We start from the raw sequence: 14,970 nt of genomic DNA, 5'->3' as shown, positions 1-14,970 counted from the left end.
CCTAATACCAGGTATTGTTGAGGTCAGAGGTTGTGGCAGTCGTTAAATGCCACAATCAGTTTCTTTAGTGTCGTGGTTATCACGTTCGCCTAACACGCAAAAGGTCCCTGGTTCGAGACCGGGTGGAAACAGAGGTCCTCCTGGAGCGTAACAGAGGGTTCAAGTCCCATACAGGGTGATTAACAGCAGAGTGGCGCAGCGGAAGCGTGCTGGGCCCATAACCCAGAGGTCGATAGATCGAAACTATCCTCTGCTAACAATTTTTTTGCCAGGATGTGATTGTCGGTAAATATTTCACAAAGAGGGACTACAGCTGTTTAACACAGCACCTCCTGAAGTTAGTAAATAAGGCCCTGTACTCCTAAACCAGGGATTGTGGGTTCAACTCCCATACAGGGTGATTAACAGCAGAGTGGCGCAGCGGAAGCGTGCTGGGCCCATAACCCAGAGGTCGATAGACCGAAACTATTCTTTTCTAACAATGTTTTACCAGGATGTGATTGTCAGTATTTCGCAAAGAGGCACTACATCCGTTTAACACAGTACCTCCTCAAGTTGCTAAATATTGAACAGCGTGGAAAACATACAGCGTCATGGGATTAATGAGATCTCGCAGTTACCAGGGTACCTACGCTGTATAGGTCATCCGTTAAATCCACCGGCACGGGGAAAAGTGGTGGCAAGAAGACAACAAAGAGCAGGATGCTGTCATGACTGTTCATGTTGAGCTGCTAGTTACTGTCAATATCAATAAAAAGTTTCTGCATAGCTTGATGTTATCACCAGAGATTAACCTCGAAAAAACATATCAGCACTGCCTTAGTGGACTCACTGATAAGATGTTGAGCTACTAGTTTCCGTCTACAGAGAGCATTGTAATTTCCTTCCTTGCTTTATGTGATTATGATCATTTCATCACTATTTTACTGTTTCAATGCTCCAGTAAAGGGCTGAAGTAATTCACTTAAATGCCATTTTAATTATTATTAATTATTATTATTGGAAACAACATGAAGTTCCCACAGGGAGTGAGAAAGAGGACACACATACCAGCACACACACAGAAATAATGATGGCCACGGAGTTCAGCATAAACTCAATATTCATCACACATTTTTGGTTCTCTTTCCAAAGATGAGCATACTGGCCCCATAGACAGCACACTCACGCAAACCACTGTGGTTCAAAGAAATGAGGAGTCGCCTCAGCACAACACACAACAAAGAATGAGGTGAACAGGGATCCTGTAAGTGCGAACATGTATGTTTATGCTCTCAAAGTGATGTAAAAACAAACAATAACACACACAATACACTTTCATCCACTTCATACGTACATTCACACACATGCAACCACACATAAATACAGGCTCAAGGACACACAGGCACGTAAATTATATAGTGCATGTGTGCTCAAAAACAGCAAACCCATACGCATAGCTACTGAAGCAGCTCTTCACATTTTCACATTCACATTTGATTAGAGCTAAATTCCCACCTGGGACAATCCAACAAGGATTCTCATCTCCCTCACTCTGTAAATTCTAGGTCATGATTGGTCGACTCCAGCCTCATCACATCTACTTCACAGACCCTTTGTGTTTCAGCTTATGTAAGCACATGTAATCAGTTGGTTTCTTACTCTATTGTGTCTCTGGTACACATGATAAAGGGACTTGAGTTTATCTTGTCGTAACTAAAGGCCTGGATGCTTCATAAAACACTTTTACTTAGGAGGAGATTCCCCGTAAATAAAGCTGAAAAGGCAAAAGACTGAATCTCAAATCTTGTTTTAATAAAATATTTGCAGATATCTTCTTTCCCATTACTTTTTGAATGTTGTGTTTGTTGTCCCTTAACAACAGAACATCTATCATGGGACGAAGTTCGACCCTATTTGGAGGAGCAGACTGCTTGTGGACAATTCAGAGAGTGTGTCAATACAGTGTCAGTCACACAACCATCATGTTCTAATCTTCTACAGTGAGGCAAACTCCACCCCACTTCTGCTCCCACAAGGTTAAAACTAATGCCAACAACCATTAGAACTTGTGTTAGGCCACTGCACCCTTTAGGAGGACCCGTGGACTCAAATTGCTCCATTAATCAACCTGATGGTTGACTGAGCCGGTGCTCCTCTTCAACACCTGCATGTTGATTCAACAACATGTGTTTATGCAACGTGCTGCACAGTGGCAATGCATGAAGAAGAAGAAGACGATAAAGCAGCCACCAGCGTACCAATGTATGATTCAGTTTTCACCACAGTATGAATCCTAAATAAATCATATTTTAGTTCAAAGGAGTTTTAACTTTGCCTTTTTAAGGCGGACTCCTTGTGGCTCTGAATGGATTTCACTGTGGTGGACAGATCGGCCTGGGGCCAAGAAATAATTAAGTTGGTGGTGATCTGGATCTGGGATTTCTGCCATCATATAATTATTTCTTTGTTAGCCAAAACGGAAACTAATAGACATAGACACCTTATTTCAAAACCTGAGGGGGCATTTGTGTTGTCAAGAAGTCCTTTTCTGACAGGGAAGCTGCCTTTGGGTGAGAAGCTTAATTGTCATTAAAAGCTTTGCAACTGCTGTGGAGAAACATTGCTACTGTTATCGATACATTTCAGCCAATTAAGATCTGCCAAAGAAGTTGTGAATTTAATTCATATATATTACGAGGATCTTGTTTCAACCCCAGGTTGGCTTATTTGAAAGAGAAAGAAGTAGGTGAATGCTAAAATTACTGCCTAAGTTAGGTTATTAAACACCTTGACTACCACAAGCCGTCTGATTAAATGGTTCGACTTCAACCAACTGTCCTTTCTGTATTTGGCTGCACTGTTTCCCTGTGCAATAAAATATTATTAACGACATTTCATGTCCACTGAATTAATTTACATACTGTAATCTGGCTAAACTGTCTGAGCAACCTTTAGAGCTGCCTTAGGTAAGACACAACCAAATCCTAAACTAATTTTACAACTGTGTTATAGAGTCAAAACAACTCTAATTAAGCCATCGCACACCAGAACTCCAGAAAGTACGGCAGGCCGGGGCTAAAGACAAGACTGATTGATATTTAAGAGAGCTGATTGCAAAGATGGAGGAAGTGGGGGAGGCAGGTGGAGGTGCAGAGAAGAAAAAGGTATAATTTGTTCACCACATATTGAACAACAGTATGTGGGCATTAACAGGAGAGGTAAGAACGAAAAGTGAAAAATGAGAAGCAATGTGTGATTCCCTTCACCTGTGTGTGTGTGGGTGTGTGTGTGTTTGTGTGTGCACGTGCATGCGTTTGTGTGTGAGTGAGAGAGATAGAGAGAGAGAAGAGCAGCAGATGTATTAGACATTGAGAGCAAAGAAGGCTTGAATACTAAAAACCGAGGAAGATAAGAAAATAAATGTTGCCTCTTACCGGAGTGTGTGAACTGCAGTCTTGGCTGAGATGCTCTCCATGCCTCCGTTAAGGTGGACCCGAGGTGGGCGAGCAGAACCGCCGCCACTGGCCAACACATCCTTTCTCCTCACACGCACAAACAAACAGTCCGAGTGTGAGTCCAATCTTACAAATTCAGGCTACTAACAAGTGCACAGGCAGTTCCAGTCAAAATCTCAGTGTTGCATTCGGGGCAGTGGTGAATCAAAAGTTGCACCTATACAGATATTCACATAAATACACACTCAGTCCAAAGTGTTGCACTCTTAAAAACACAATTTGAATCTAACTAGAGTCCAAGTCACAAAGATGCTGAATCCAAACACTCTCACAGTCCAAGTGTGTCAGGCTTGAGTAAGTCCAGATCCTTCAAATAATTCACCACTCCTTCTAAGAAGGTAACAGCAGCACTCACACACACAAGTTTGCCAGTTTATATTTTTTGAGGGTGTGTGTGTGTGGGCTTCAGAGATGGAGGGGGAAATGTATTCCAAGAAAAAACTAAGTCGTCTCTCCTCTGCCTCCTCACAGCTTGACAGCTCTCTTCTGTTCTGTCTCTCGTCCCAGCTCCTCTCTGCATGTGACTGCTCTCTCACTTTCTCTCTCGCTCTCTCTCTCTCTCTCTCTCTCTCTCTCTCTCTCTCTCTCTCTCTCTCTCTCTCTCTCTCTCTCTCTCTCTCCCCCTCCCTCTCTCTCTCTCTCTCTCTCTCTGGGAGGCGGAGGGAGCAAGATCTCAGATCATTGTGGCCACCGTGCGCACACACACAAACACAGCACGCACACACGCACGTCTATTCACTCCTCCGAGAAAACCTAGTTAAAGTGGAAATGAAAGAGACAAATGAGCTTTCATCTTTGTTCCCATCTTACTCACTCACACTCTTTTTTCACTCTTTCCTTTAGCCTGTCGCCTCACTCTCTTTTTCTTTCCGCGACTTCCTTTCTATCTTTATAATTTATAACACTTTAACAAAAGACTCACACACAATGAAACAATAAGACAAACTAAGGGAGTAGGAAAAACCTGATCAGGAAGAATTAATTAAAATGACAGAAGAGAGAGACAAATAAAATACCAAGAAAAACTACAGCTTGTGTGTACACTCATACACATTATACATGTATAAGTATTAGCTGTATTGTCCAGTTTAAATTGTATATTCATTTTACTATGCTGGGTTTTCAGGCAGATCAGAGCTCAGGTGCCCAACAACAAACACTTACCACAGACTTGCCACAAGAGAAGCCACTAGGTCCCTACATCAACACTGCATGCATGTTGGTATATAGAGATATAGTCCGGGGCTAAGCCATGAAGTGAATTAAGACCAGGAGTAAAAGAAGGATCTCACAAACAATTCCAAAACAAACGTCTTAAGTCTCCTTCCTCCCTCTCATTATTCTCTCCGTTTCCACTCCTAACCCAAATGCAATCATTAAAGCTGTGCCTTCTCCAGTGCTCTGTTATTTTCATTAGATGGCGGCTCACTGGGGCACAGCAGCGCCGGCTAAATTTTTCACCAGCTCAAGTTCAATCACAGGCTAGTGGGGACAATTTATTCATTCTCTGGGATAAATAATGAATTTAGGTTGCGTGCAAATGAACAAGTATATGATCCCTCCAAGGATTTCTGATTCGTAAATAATTTATTCTACACATTTGTTTGTTATTGTATAATTAGTGCTGTTTTTTTTTTATACAACCCAGGAGTTTAATTACATTATTAGATGTACTGTAACCTGGTGTTTAGAAAACCACATATAGCTTTTAATTTGATGAGGGCAAGTCTGGTCAAACCCTGCTTGATAATTAACTAGTCTTAATTATTTAACAGAAGAAGCAGAAGCTGGTTAAACAGACTGCCTGACCCTGCTCCTGTGATGGCACGATGTCCTGCTTGAGTGACCTTAAACGTTTAACATTAAACAATTATGTTAGTAGTCATTTTTAGTAGTAGTATCATCTTTAATATGTATCTCTCACTGCTAGAGCGTCTCTCTTTAAGACAAACTAGGATCATCTTTCAACCAGGCAGTGCAGGTCGTACCGTGACTTTGTTTACTTTATTTTATACAATCTAGTGACACAAAATGCCTCAATCCATTGCAGGAATTTACCACAAAACACCAAGCAGAACTTGTGCATTTAAAGCTGCAAATGTCAATATTTTATATTAATACTAGTTGTAACATGTGTGTTTTATCAGTTGGCTGTGAGGCAGTTAAAAACAACTTAATTTAATGCAGACTACTTTGTGGAAATGTGCTGAGGCTGCCCTGCCATTATCCAACAAGGATTGAAAGGTTCAGACAATGTAAAGTCTAAGAACAACAGAAGTTCTTTGAAAAAATAACTTTTTCTTAAAAAAAAAGTTATTTTATGTTTCCTGTTCAAAATAGGAGATGTGGAGATTAGGAAAAACTGACAGGGAAGTGTAAAGGTTGAAACTGCAAAAAACTGTGACGTACTGGATTTTTGCAATAAGTCATCATTGGAACATGTGAGTTGATGAGTCACTGTTTGCTGCCTCATGATGAGTGTTTTATAATCACATGGTTGTTAGTGAGTAGGCATTTTATCTGTCCAGGGTTTATGCAGGTTTAAACAATTTCAATTTAAGACTCTTTAAGACCAAAATGAATGAAATTTGAAGATGTATGTCAAGTACGACATTGACAGAAGGAACAGTCCCAGAATAACTTACACTTGCCCATAATTGATGATAAAGTGAAGTAACTAAGAAGAGAATAACTCTCGAAATGCCACGATATCATGCTAACTACAGACAAGCTGAGTGTAGTGAATTCTGATCAGGGTGTTATCAGTGGACTATTGGTTATTACTTCATTATGGTCTTGTTGGTAGTTTTAATTACAATGTTGTAATATCTGAATCCTTGGAAAGAACTAGAACACACACAGACACTACAAATTATGAATGCTGTCAAAATATTTCTTTGAAAAAATATAATTTCAAAGCATAATCCAATTAAATGTTATATGTATTTTGCCAAATCACAACATACATTATTTCAACGCGCTTATGATGGAAGAGGCATTAAATTAAACACAATTAAGATCTCAATTAACGTCTTTAAGACTTGGTATGTAATATATTGATGTATTTAAGGTTTTTTAAGGCGTTGGGGTTGGGTCTATGGACGTCCCGTCTCTTAGGAGAAGAGAAAATGGAGAATACAGAGGCATCAGACACAGATCTAGCACCTTGTTGTGAGTTTCAAAACTGAAAAATGTCACTTTCAGCTTGACTTACTGGGACCTCGTAAACTCTGGGGTCATTAAGACAGGAAAATCACAAGCTTGAGGCCAAATGTGCCTGATGAGTCGGCTCGTTAATTACAACTAATGACCTCCCAGCAAGCTGCAACAAAAAGCCTCTGATTTTTCTTTTCACGAGCCATGTCAATTAGTTAAATAGAGTGTGCACTGTGGCTGCTGAGATCATTACTGGTCTCAGATCCTGCCGCTGCCATTCACTATCAAGTGAACACACACACATTAACACATGCACATTCCCTGTGTTTCATGAGCTGAGTGAGGAGGATGCATAATTTAATGAGCACTGGTCTGGTTCATCTTTTTGTTCTCATTGTTAAGTCTCATGGGGTTGTGCCCTCTTTCCTTTTCAGGCTGATATGAAGCCTAATGTCACTAATTCACTGTGTGTATGATAATCAGCGTCTGTCTGGATCTGTGGACGCAGAGAGGGACACCTGTTACTGGGATTCTACACGGTTTCTGTAGTTTTAAATAAAAACGAAGGAAATTAAAAAGCACCAGTGTGGTTCTTTGTTAGCATGAACACCTGCTCCTCCTTACCTAGGTCACTGAAAACGTCACACTTAGGAGTTTCAATAGGCCATGATTTAGCTACTTGTTGCCTCTTGAAATAATGTAAAGTAACAGTTGAAGTTGTATCATTGCTCTATATCGTTTATTCTGTTTGAAAAATATCTATTTGACACATTAAGTTCACTGCACATAAACAGAATATTCCTTTAAAAACACATGAAACAGTCATGGATGCTCTGTGAAGCTGTTAGCTAGTACAGGGCTGCTTATGTGAAGTTTTGCTCTTTCATATCATGTCACAGGTGCACCGTGAGGGAGATATACGGGGAAATAAAAGCAGCCTAAATACATTATCAAAAGAAAAGACTAAGAAACTCTTACCATCATGTAGCTTTGGTACTGGACTAAAGAAACTTTCTGCAGGACTTCAGGGGGCCGCTTCTCTCTTCTCTGAGACTGTGCTGCCATCTCACGTTTTTCCCGCTGTTTGCCTGATTCACTGAAATACCGCGAGACTGTGGGAAACTAGTGAGACTTGGTTCCTACACAAATTAGACAGCGTGGACTTGGCCTGTTTTTACTTAAAGTAGAAGAAAGGAACATGTATCCTCAAACAGCAAATCAAGACACCGCTCAAAAAGCAATGCGGGTGGCTCAACTGAATTCAATGGGTTTGTTTGTAATGATATACTGACGCCGCTAGGGGTCAGTGTTCGATCGTGTTAATTTCAATGTACTGAGGAGAGGACGAATATACTGTAGATTACATATAGAAAGTGCATCAAAGCCATTTTATGAACATAAACTTATAGAAAATAACTAACGTTGAATGCATGTATAATATTCTTAGGACATACATGTATAAAATTATTACAATTATCATTGTAATCAGTAAATAGCTTTTTGCTGTATTACCAAAATAAATAAAGCAGTCAAATATAATCCGTGCCTTTGATGTGACTGTGATTTGATTTGAGTATCATTTTCATCTTCTAAAACTGACCAATCAGATTCCCAGAGGATGGTTTGGATTTAAATTCTAACAGTGTGGTGGAGGGAGTGGGTTTGACGGTCCTGCGCGCCCACGTTGTGATGTGTTGGAACCTTTTGTGTGGGGGCGCGGCTGCTCGGGAGCGCGCCCGGTGCTGAGTGGCAGTGGATCTACAGTAAAATGAGGCATGAACACTGTTGGTGAGCTTCCTCCGTGAGATGCAGGGGGTAAATAATCTGTATGTTTTTATTATAGACACAAACCAGCAGTTTTTGTTTCTTTTTGTTGTGAGAGTGAATGTGTCATGATGATAAACTCTTGTTCCACCAGAGAAACAAGAAACACAGATAACGTGGGTCTCTGGGCGTTTCGGTGCGTTTCGGTGCGGGCAGGCTATAAATACAACTTTGGGAAACAACAGATCGAGTGGGTGTTTGTATGAGTCACGATCTCGGGGCAATCCTTGTCCTGGCCCTCAAGTCATAACAAAAAAATACACCCCAGACAGGGACCGAGCAGTAAGACCAGTCCAAAGGCATCACCGAAGATCGTCTAATGGACAGATGAAGAACACAGTGGTTGAAATGCGTCAGAGCCGCCTCATGCAGGAGGGACAGTGGGACGAGCCTGTGGATTCAGTAATTGTCAGCAAATCTTTAAGGTTTAAAGTTTAACTAGTTTCCCAGTCTTATCACACATACAAGCACTACAAAGTACAATATGACAAACTGCCGTGGATTGTAAGTCCCTTTTCCACTGGTCAAAAAAAAATCCACTAACATCTGGTTATTGTCTGCAATGGGAATGGATACAATCATCATTCACTCAGAGCTCAAATAACTCTAGAGTCGACACAGGTTTTTATCGGCTCTGATAGGCAGCTAAAGGAGTCAATCAACGTTTTTTCAGCAGAGTTACCCACTGGTATACCCACAAATTTTGGTCTTTCACCGTATATCTGTGCTAAAAGATATATATATACCTGCTAATTTAATGGTAAACAGGATCAGCCATGTGTTTGCTAGCTCGGGATTACTAGAATGCATATACACTGCTTTCCTCAGTTGTTTTTATCCAACGAATGTCCAATTATATGTCATTACTTGGTCAGCCATGTGCTTATCTGCAACATATGGGATCATACATGTAGTAGCCCTGCTTTGATGGCTGCAGCCCACAGAGTGTGGCCTTGCCAGGACTATTTCCACAGTCAGACCATAACTAGTGAGAAAATACTTTGCTACAGGAAGTGACTCAGGTCTTAGTTTTTCCTAAAATAATGGTGTTGAATTCTGGATGGAATGCACCCTGAAGGTAAGTATAGGCTGACCCATAAAGTGTATATAAAGATTGATGACGTGACACCTCCTCAAAAGTGAAGCAAAAGTATGTTGATCGTCATCTGGTGCCTGGCTACAGTATAGCTTATAAACCCTGCCTCCTCCATGCTAGTAGATGGGACATGGACAAAACAAAAACAAAAAGTGCATGTCAAATAGCTTTTTGGCTCCTGTCATCTGATTTATAACACTGGTGTTTGTTCAAGTGTTTATGTTTCTGGTAAGTTTGGTTTTAATTAGTTATTCGATGATATAAAAACCGACTGAGACGTCAGACGACAGCTGAGACTGACCTATGATTGGTCCAGCGCATGTATGCATGGGACCTCGCTGTCGATGCTTCATCCCCCGATCGCTACTACGCAGACTCTCACTGCTCCAAATGCTTAAGTAGGGATATTTTAGCTTTGTTTCTGGATAGTGGGAGGAAATGTCATTGATCTTTATATACACTCTATGGGCTGAACCTTTGCCTCATCCTTGAAAGAGGCGGTCTGTCTCCCTTCAGCATTATCTAAATTTAGCCTTGGTGAGATCGTAAAACACATTGCAATGCCCAATAAATTCAGGCCAAACATATTATCTACATCAGCCTTTAAAGTTATACAGACTTAGTTGTTGAATGCTAACAAAATGACTCTGGTTTTATTATAACTGAATTAAATAAGTGTTTCAAATTTCAAGTTTTTATTTGTCAAATGCAGTTAACACAGGGTCAACAGTACAATGAAAGGTGTTGGACAACAAGAAACTGGTCAGCTCAGCAGTGCAATAGTACATTAAAATAAAAGCAAGGTAGAAAGTGCTATTACAAATCAATACTAAACTTAAACTATATACATTCATAGGTGCAAGTGCTTCATATTTAGGAGCCATAACAAATTAATTTATCTTAACATAGACAGAAGATCTTAATTCAAAATTTTTTGCAAGAATTAAATCCTCTATGAGATAAACTTTCTGTAGTCTGTGGTACTTTGGAAAGACATCAGAGTGAGAGGTCTTCTCTGCTCGTCGCCTCTCTCTGCCCCTTTTCCATGCGCCTGTACAACCCGCCCCTTCACCCCTTTGCCTGCCTCCCATTGGACGGCTGTCCTCTGCTGCCTGACATCCCATTGGACAGGTCGGGTGGGCGATGAGCTCATATTGGTTAAAAATAGTTGGGCTTGTGAGGGGCTAAAAATAGAGCGGTATATAAAGGCGGCGGTGGCGCTGCGCTGGGTGCTGTTCCTCTCCGGCAGCCGGAGGAGCAGGAGAGAGTCAGGGAGAGTCACAGAGAGTCAGAGAGTCAGAGAGCGGGCCCGTCTCCAGGCCCCTCACCCTCTGCTGCCTCCCTCCAGCTCATTCCTCCACAAGTGTTGCACCAGACGCACCTCTGACTCTTACATGGTGCCGGCCACCAGTCAGGGTGCAGCCGCCAGTGACGAGCTTCCTTCCTTCCCTTTTCCACGCTCTGGTTTCTATGTGGTTTCCCTCAGAATCTCACCATGCAACGTCACCGTGAGCCCAGAAGTAGCTTTTTCAACCAACTAATACATAATCCATACTGGGACTAGGGTTGTAATGACATTTAAGACTGAACTGAGCCACTGTGTAGTTTCAACCAGTTGATCCTCTCACCCAGTGCCCAGAGGGAATTATTTTATTTCAAAACATTTGGATGTAGACTTATCAGGGTAGCAACATAGATAACAGCAGTTTGAAGACGTGTCAAAGGGATAGTTCACCCAAAAATGAAAATGCACTCATTATCTACTCACCCCTATGCCGATGGAGGGGTGGGTGAAGTGTTTGAGTCCATAAAACACTTCTGGAGTTTCAGGGGTAAACAGTGTAGCAGTTGAATCGAATACAATTGAAGTAAATCGTGACCATTTCTTGAAATGTAAATACAAAATAAAAAAAAGTAAAATGCCTCCATGCTGCTACTGTGGTGTCTTTCAAGCATCTGTAAGCCCCGACATTTATAAATCAACTAAAAACAGCGTCATTTACACCGTTTATTTAGACTAAATGTCAGCTGTGACCCCTAAAACTCCTTAAGGGTTTTGTAAACTCAAACACTACGCCCTCCCTTCCATCGGCATAGTGGTGAGTAGATAATGAGTTAATTTTCATTTTTGGGTGAACTATCCCTTTATGGGAGTATACAGATATTCAAGGAAAATGCACCAATCGCTTAGAAAAAACAGCAACCTTTGCAAACCCGGTGGTGACAAATGAGATCCGTGTTTAATGATGAAACATAAGCGAGCTGACATTTGAGATCAGAGAGTCCTAAACATGTGAATGCTTCTTATTGAGGCAACCATTTTATCAAACTGTTTTTTTTTTACTTTGCATGTAAGATCTGCTATAGCCATTTTGTGCATTACTCTTTTTAGGCCTTGATTATAAATTTTGATTAGATTTAGTTCAGTTTATTTGAGTATGAACTAGTAAGGACCAGGAAGAAGAAAAATCTTGAAACATTAACCCGCCTCTTTCTTACAAATGATATGACATAAATACAGATGGCTTCTCTTTTTTTGGTCTCGTTTCTTTCCACCAATCATAACAAATCCATTATGCATTAATCAATAGCCAACATCATAACATAAATGTTACTCAATACGTTCATACTGTTCATTATTTTCTCTTGATACATTTTGTTAAATTAAATAATATTTGAGCAACATATTAAATCTTTCTCCAGAGAATTCAACAGTTCCACATTTGCTCACAGTTACCTCAAACAAGGAAGTTGTGTTTTCGTCCGTTTCTTTATTGTTTCTTCGCAGAATTAAACAAGAACTACGGGACAGATTACCACGAAACCTGGTGATAGGATGTGGTCTGGGTCAGGAAAGAAAGCATTAAGTTTTGTTGCAGATCAAGGTTTCTTTTGTATCTGTTCTTTAACATTGTGTTATGGGACATTTTTTTAAATTTCTGGATCAGACATGTTTAGGGGGCTGATAATTATGAGTGTGCGCAATTGGTTGCAGATCGAAATTAAAATCTGGACGTAGTGAATTTAAAGATGGTTTCACAAGGAGACTGTTGGGCCCTGACGGAGGTGTGTAATCCATTCTAGTGGAACATGGGATCTCTTTGATACATAAACCGGAACCTGGATGTTGTTTTGTTTCCAATAAGCCTTCAGCTACCACTGGAAAAACAAGGGAACCTACTTTTGAGGACCAGTACCTAAACAATGCAGTAGGTTTGATTTGGAATCAACTTGAGGGTTAATAACGTACAGTAGAATGTAGCTTGGTGTCCAGCAGCAGATAAGAGTTTTAACAGTTGGGTAAAAAAAAGTACTTCTATTCTCAGTCTCAGGAAGTCATTTTCAGTCCCAGAAGCTGCAGGCCGACTTCTTGTTTTCTCTCACATCCACCCACTACGCCTCTAATAATCCATCAGCCGAGGCCTCCTCCTCCTACTATCCATGCATTCCTTACACTTTCCATACCTCCTCATACCACCTCCTCTTCCTCCCGTACCGCACATATCTCCCATATACAAGCTGCCAAAGGTCTCTGCAGGCACCTCTCTGATGTAATAAGATGGGAACTCCAGTTTGACCTGAGATCTGGATGGTTTGCACGAGATGGAAAAACAGCGGGAAAGCCTGGAACACAGGCTGTAAGTGGTTCCGAAAAAGATCGGCAACCCTCAGTGTTACATAATTCCTTTAGATTATTGCTGCTCAGTTTTTCCACTGTCACAATCAGCTCTTTCTCCATTTAGCAGAGTGGCAGTAAACCAGGCACGTTTCTTTTTCTATACGTTTTCCCCCCTCTTGTCTTAAATAGCCCTCTATCATAGTTTATGCCTTGAAGTGTGGTTGTTTTTACATCCTCTTGCCCCCCTCGTGCAAACAGTGGCACCAAAATGATGACAGTTGCCTTCGGTTCTTTATTGCTCTGGCTGCACTAACAGATCATGATGTTCAATAAAAGTGGCTGTGAGCTCAAAACAGACTTTTACCACCATTCTGGTCCACAGCAGAGTCGTAATAATATGAGCCTCTGCAGCTTTAAGCTTATAATTAAGCATTAGACATGTGCTGCATGTGATATTTTAAAAAAACCTCCTTGTGAGCACCCTCCTGCTCACACTTTCATCCATTTTATTCCTGTGGTTTTACTCCTCCGTGCTGCCTTACACAACCAAACTCCACACACACGCACAGACACAGACACACACACAGACACACACAGACACACACACACACACCCACACACACACACACACACACAACTTGCAGCTTGTTGATATAACTCCAGAACATCCAGCATCATCCCACACAGGGTGAAACTGCCTCACCTCAGCATCCCACACACTCCGCTCTCTCTCTGCAGCGCGGGCCTCAGCGTGAGGCTGCGTGCACATCCCTGAGTGGTGTGTTGTTACTTTCTGCTCCTCATCCCGATGACCAATGCTACTCCACAGGATTTTAACACAGCTTTGTCTGTGCTGAGTGGAGAAGAGTGAGTGAGTGAGAGAGGATTTCTTTTCCTTCAAAGCAAAACTACACAAGCTGCAAATACAGGACGACACGCAGACACTATGTTGTGATTCCTTCTTGTTTTACTTTTGCAATAACACTAATGAAATCTTTTGACTCACTAATACAGAGAAACAGTAAAACAGTCGTTAAGTCAACAAACTGAAATGGCAATGTCAAATATAAAAATAAGTATGGGAACTTCGTGCACATCACAAAAATGGGTGAAGGAGAAATTCACACCTAGAATTTTACCCAGGATTTTATTTGACGTAGTGACGTTTGAAGCACAAGACTCTCCCTCAGACTTCTGATAGACATACAGTTGTCATCTCACTCACATGATGTATCACAACAGTTAACAGCAATTAAAATACATATCATAGTCAATATATCATAATAAATATATAGAAGAAAATAAGATACAAAGGTCAATCAACCTAGGTTACACCATATAGAAATTATGTCACACACGCATAGTTGGTGTTTCAGTAAAGGAAGTGAAAAGTCTTAAATGATAATTACTGTCTAATTATCTGTTGGCATAGGGAGTGTCAGGCTAACACCACAGATTAAGATGAAAATACACAACTCAAAAGCATTTCACCTGGATGTTCATGTTGTTCCTATGGCTAATGTCACATATGGTTCTACAGTGGGAAAAAACATGTTTAAATGAATTATAGTGTTTTATAACATAAATGCAACTTGGATTTTCAAGAGAAGTAAATGCACAGCTAATAAAAAAAATGTAATTGCTTAAGATGATATATTTGAGCAATTGCCCGTAACAAAGAAGACTAGCAGACACTGTGTGGAAGTGAAGCTATGAGAAGTCTGCTGTTGTGCAGCAGAAGTGCAGCAGTTAGTAATAACATCAGTGGGTGTGGAGGA

The 14,970-nt window shown here is 40.8% G+C and overlaps 1 protein-coding gene and 2 non-coding genes across 4 annotated transcripts in view; 2 read left to right on the top strand and 1 right to left on the bottom strand.

Moving 5' to 3' along the window:
• Nucleotides 1-4,010, bottom strand: part of sema3h (sema domain, immunoglobulin domain (Ig), short basic domain, secreted, (semaphorin) 3H) — a 211,619-nt gene extending 207,609 nt beyond the window's left edge. Inside the window, exon 1 of one of the 2 annotated variants that reach the window (XM_034590539.1) lies at nucleotides 3,417-4,010. In XM_034590539.1, coding sequence (XP_034446430.1) covers nucleotides 3,417-3,516 — 100 coding nt within the window. In that variant the 5' untranslated portion in view covers nucleotides 3,517-4,010. The remainder of the gene's footprint in view (nucleotides 1-3,416) is intronic. The other variant, XM_034590538.1, reaches the window with a different exon arrangement.
• Nucleotides 59-131, top strand: trnav-aac. Its single transcript has one exon. It is a non-coding gene; the product is annotated as a tRNA-Val (tRNA).
• Nucleotides 185-256, top strand: trnam-cau. Its single transcript has one exon. It is a non-coding gene; the product is annotated as a tRNA-Met (tRNA).
• Nucleotides 4,011-14,970: the final 10,960 nt, after the last annotated feature.

The sequence above is a fragment of the Hippoglossus hippoglossus genome, chromosome 7, assembly GCF_009819705.1.
Source record: "Hippoglossus hippoglossus isolate fHipHip1 chromosome 7, fHipHip1.pri, whole genome shotgun sequence".
NCBI lineage: Eukaryota > Metazoa > Chordata > Actinopteri > Pleuronectiformes > Pleuronectidae > Hippoglossus > Hippoglossus hippoglossus.
Note: the sequence above shows the minus strand (reverse complement) of the source record. Positions and strands in the feature narration are given on the sequence as shown.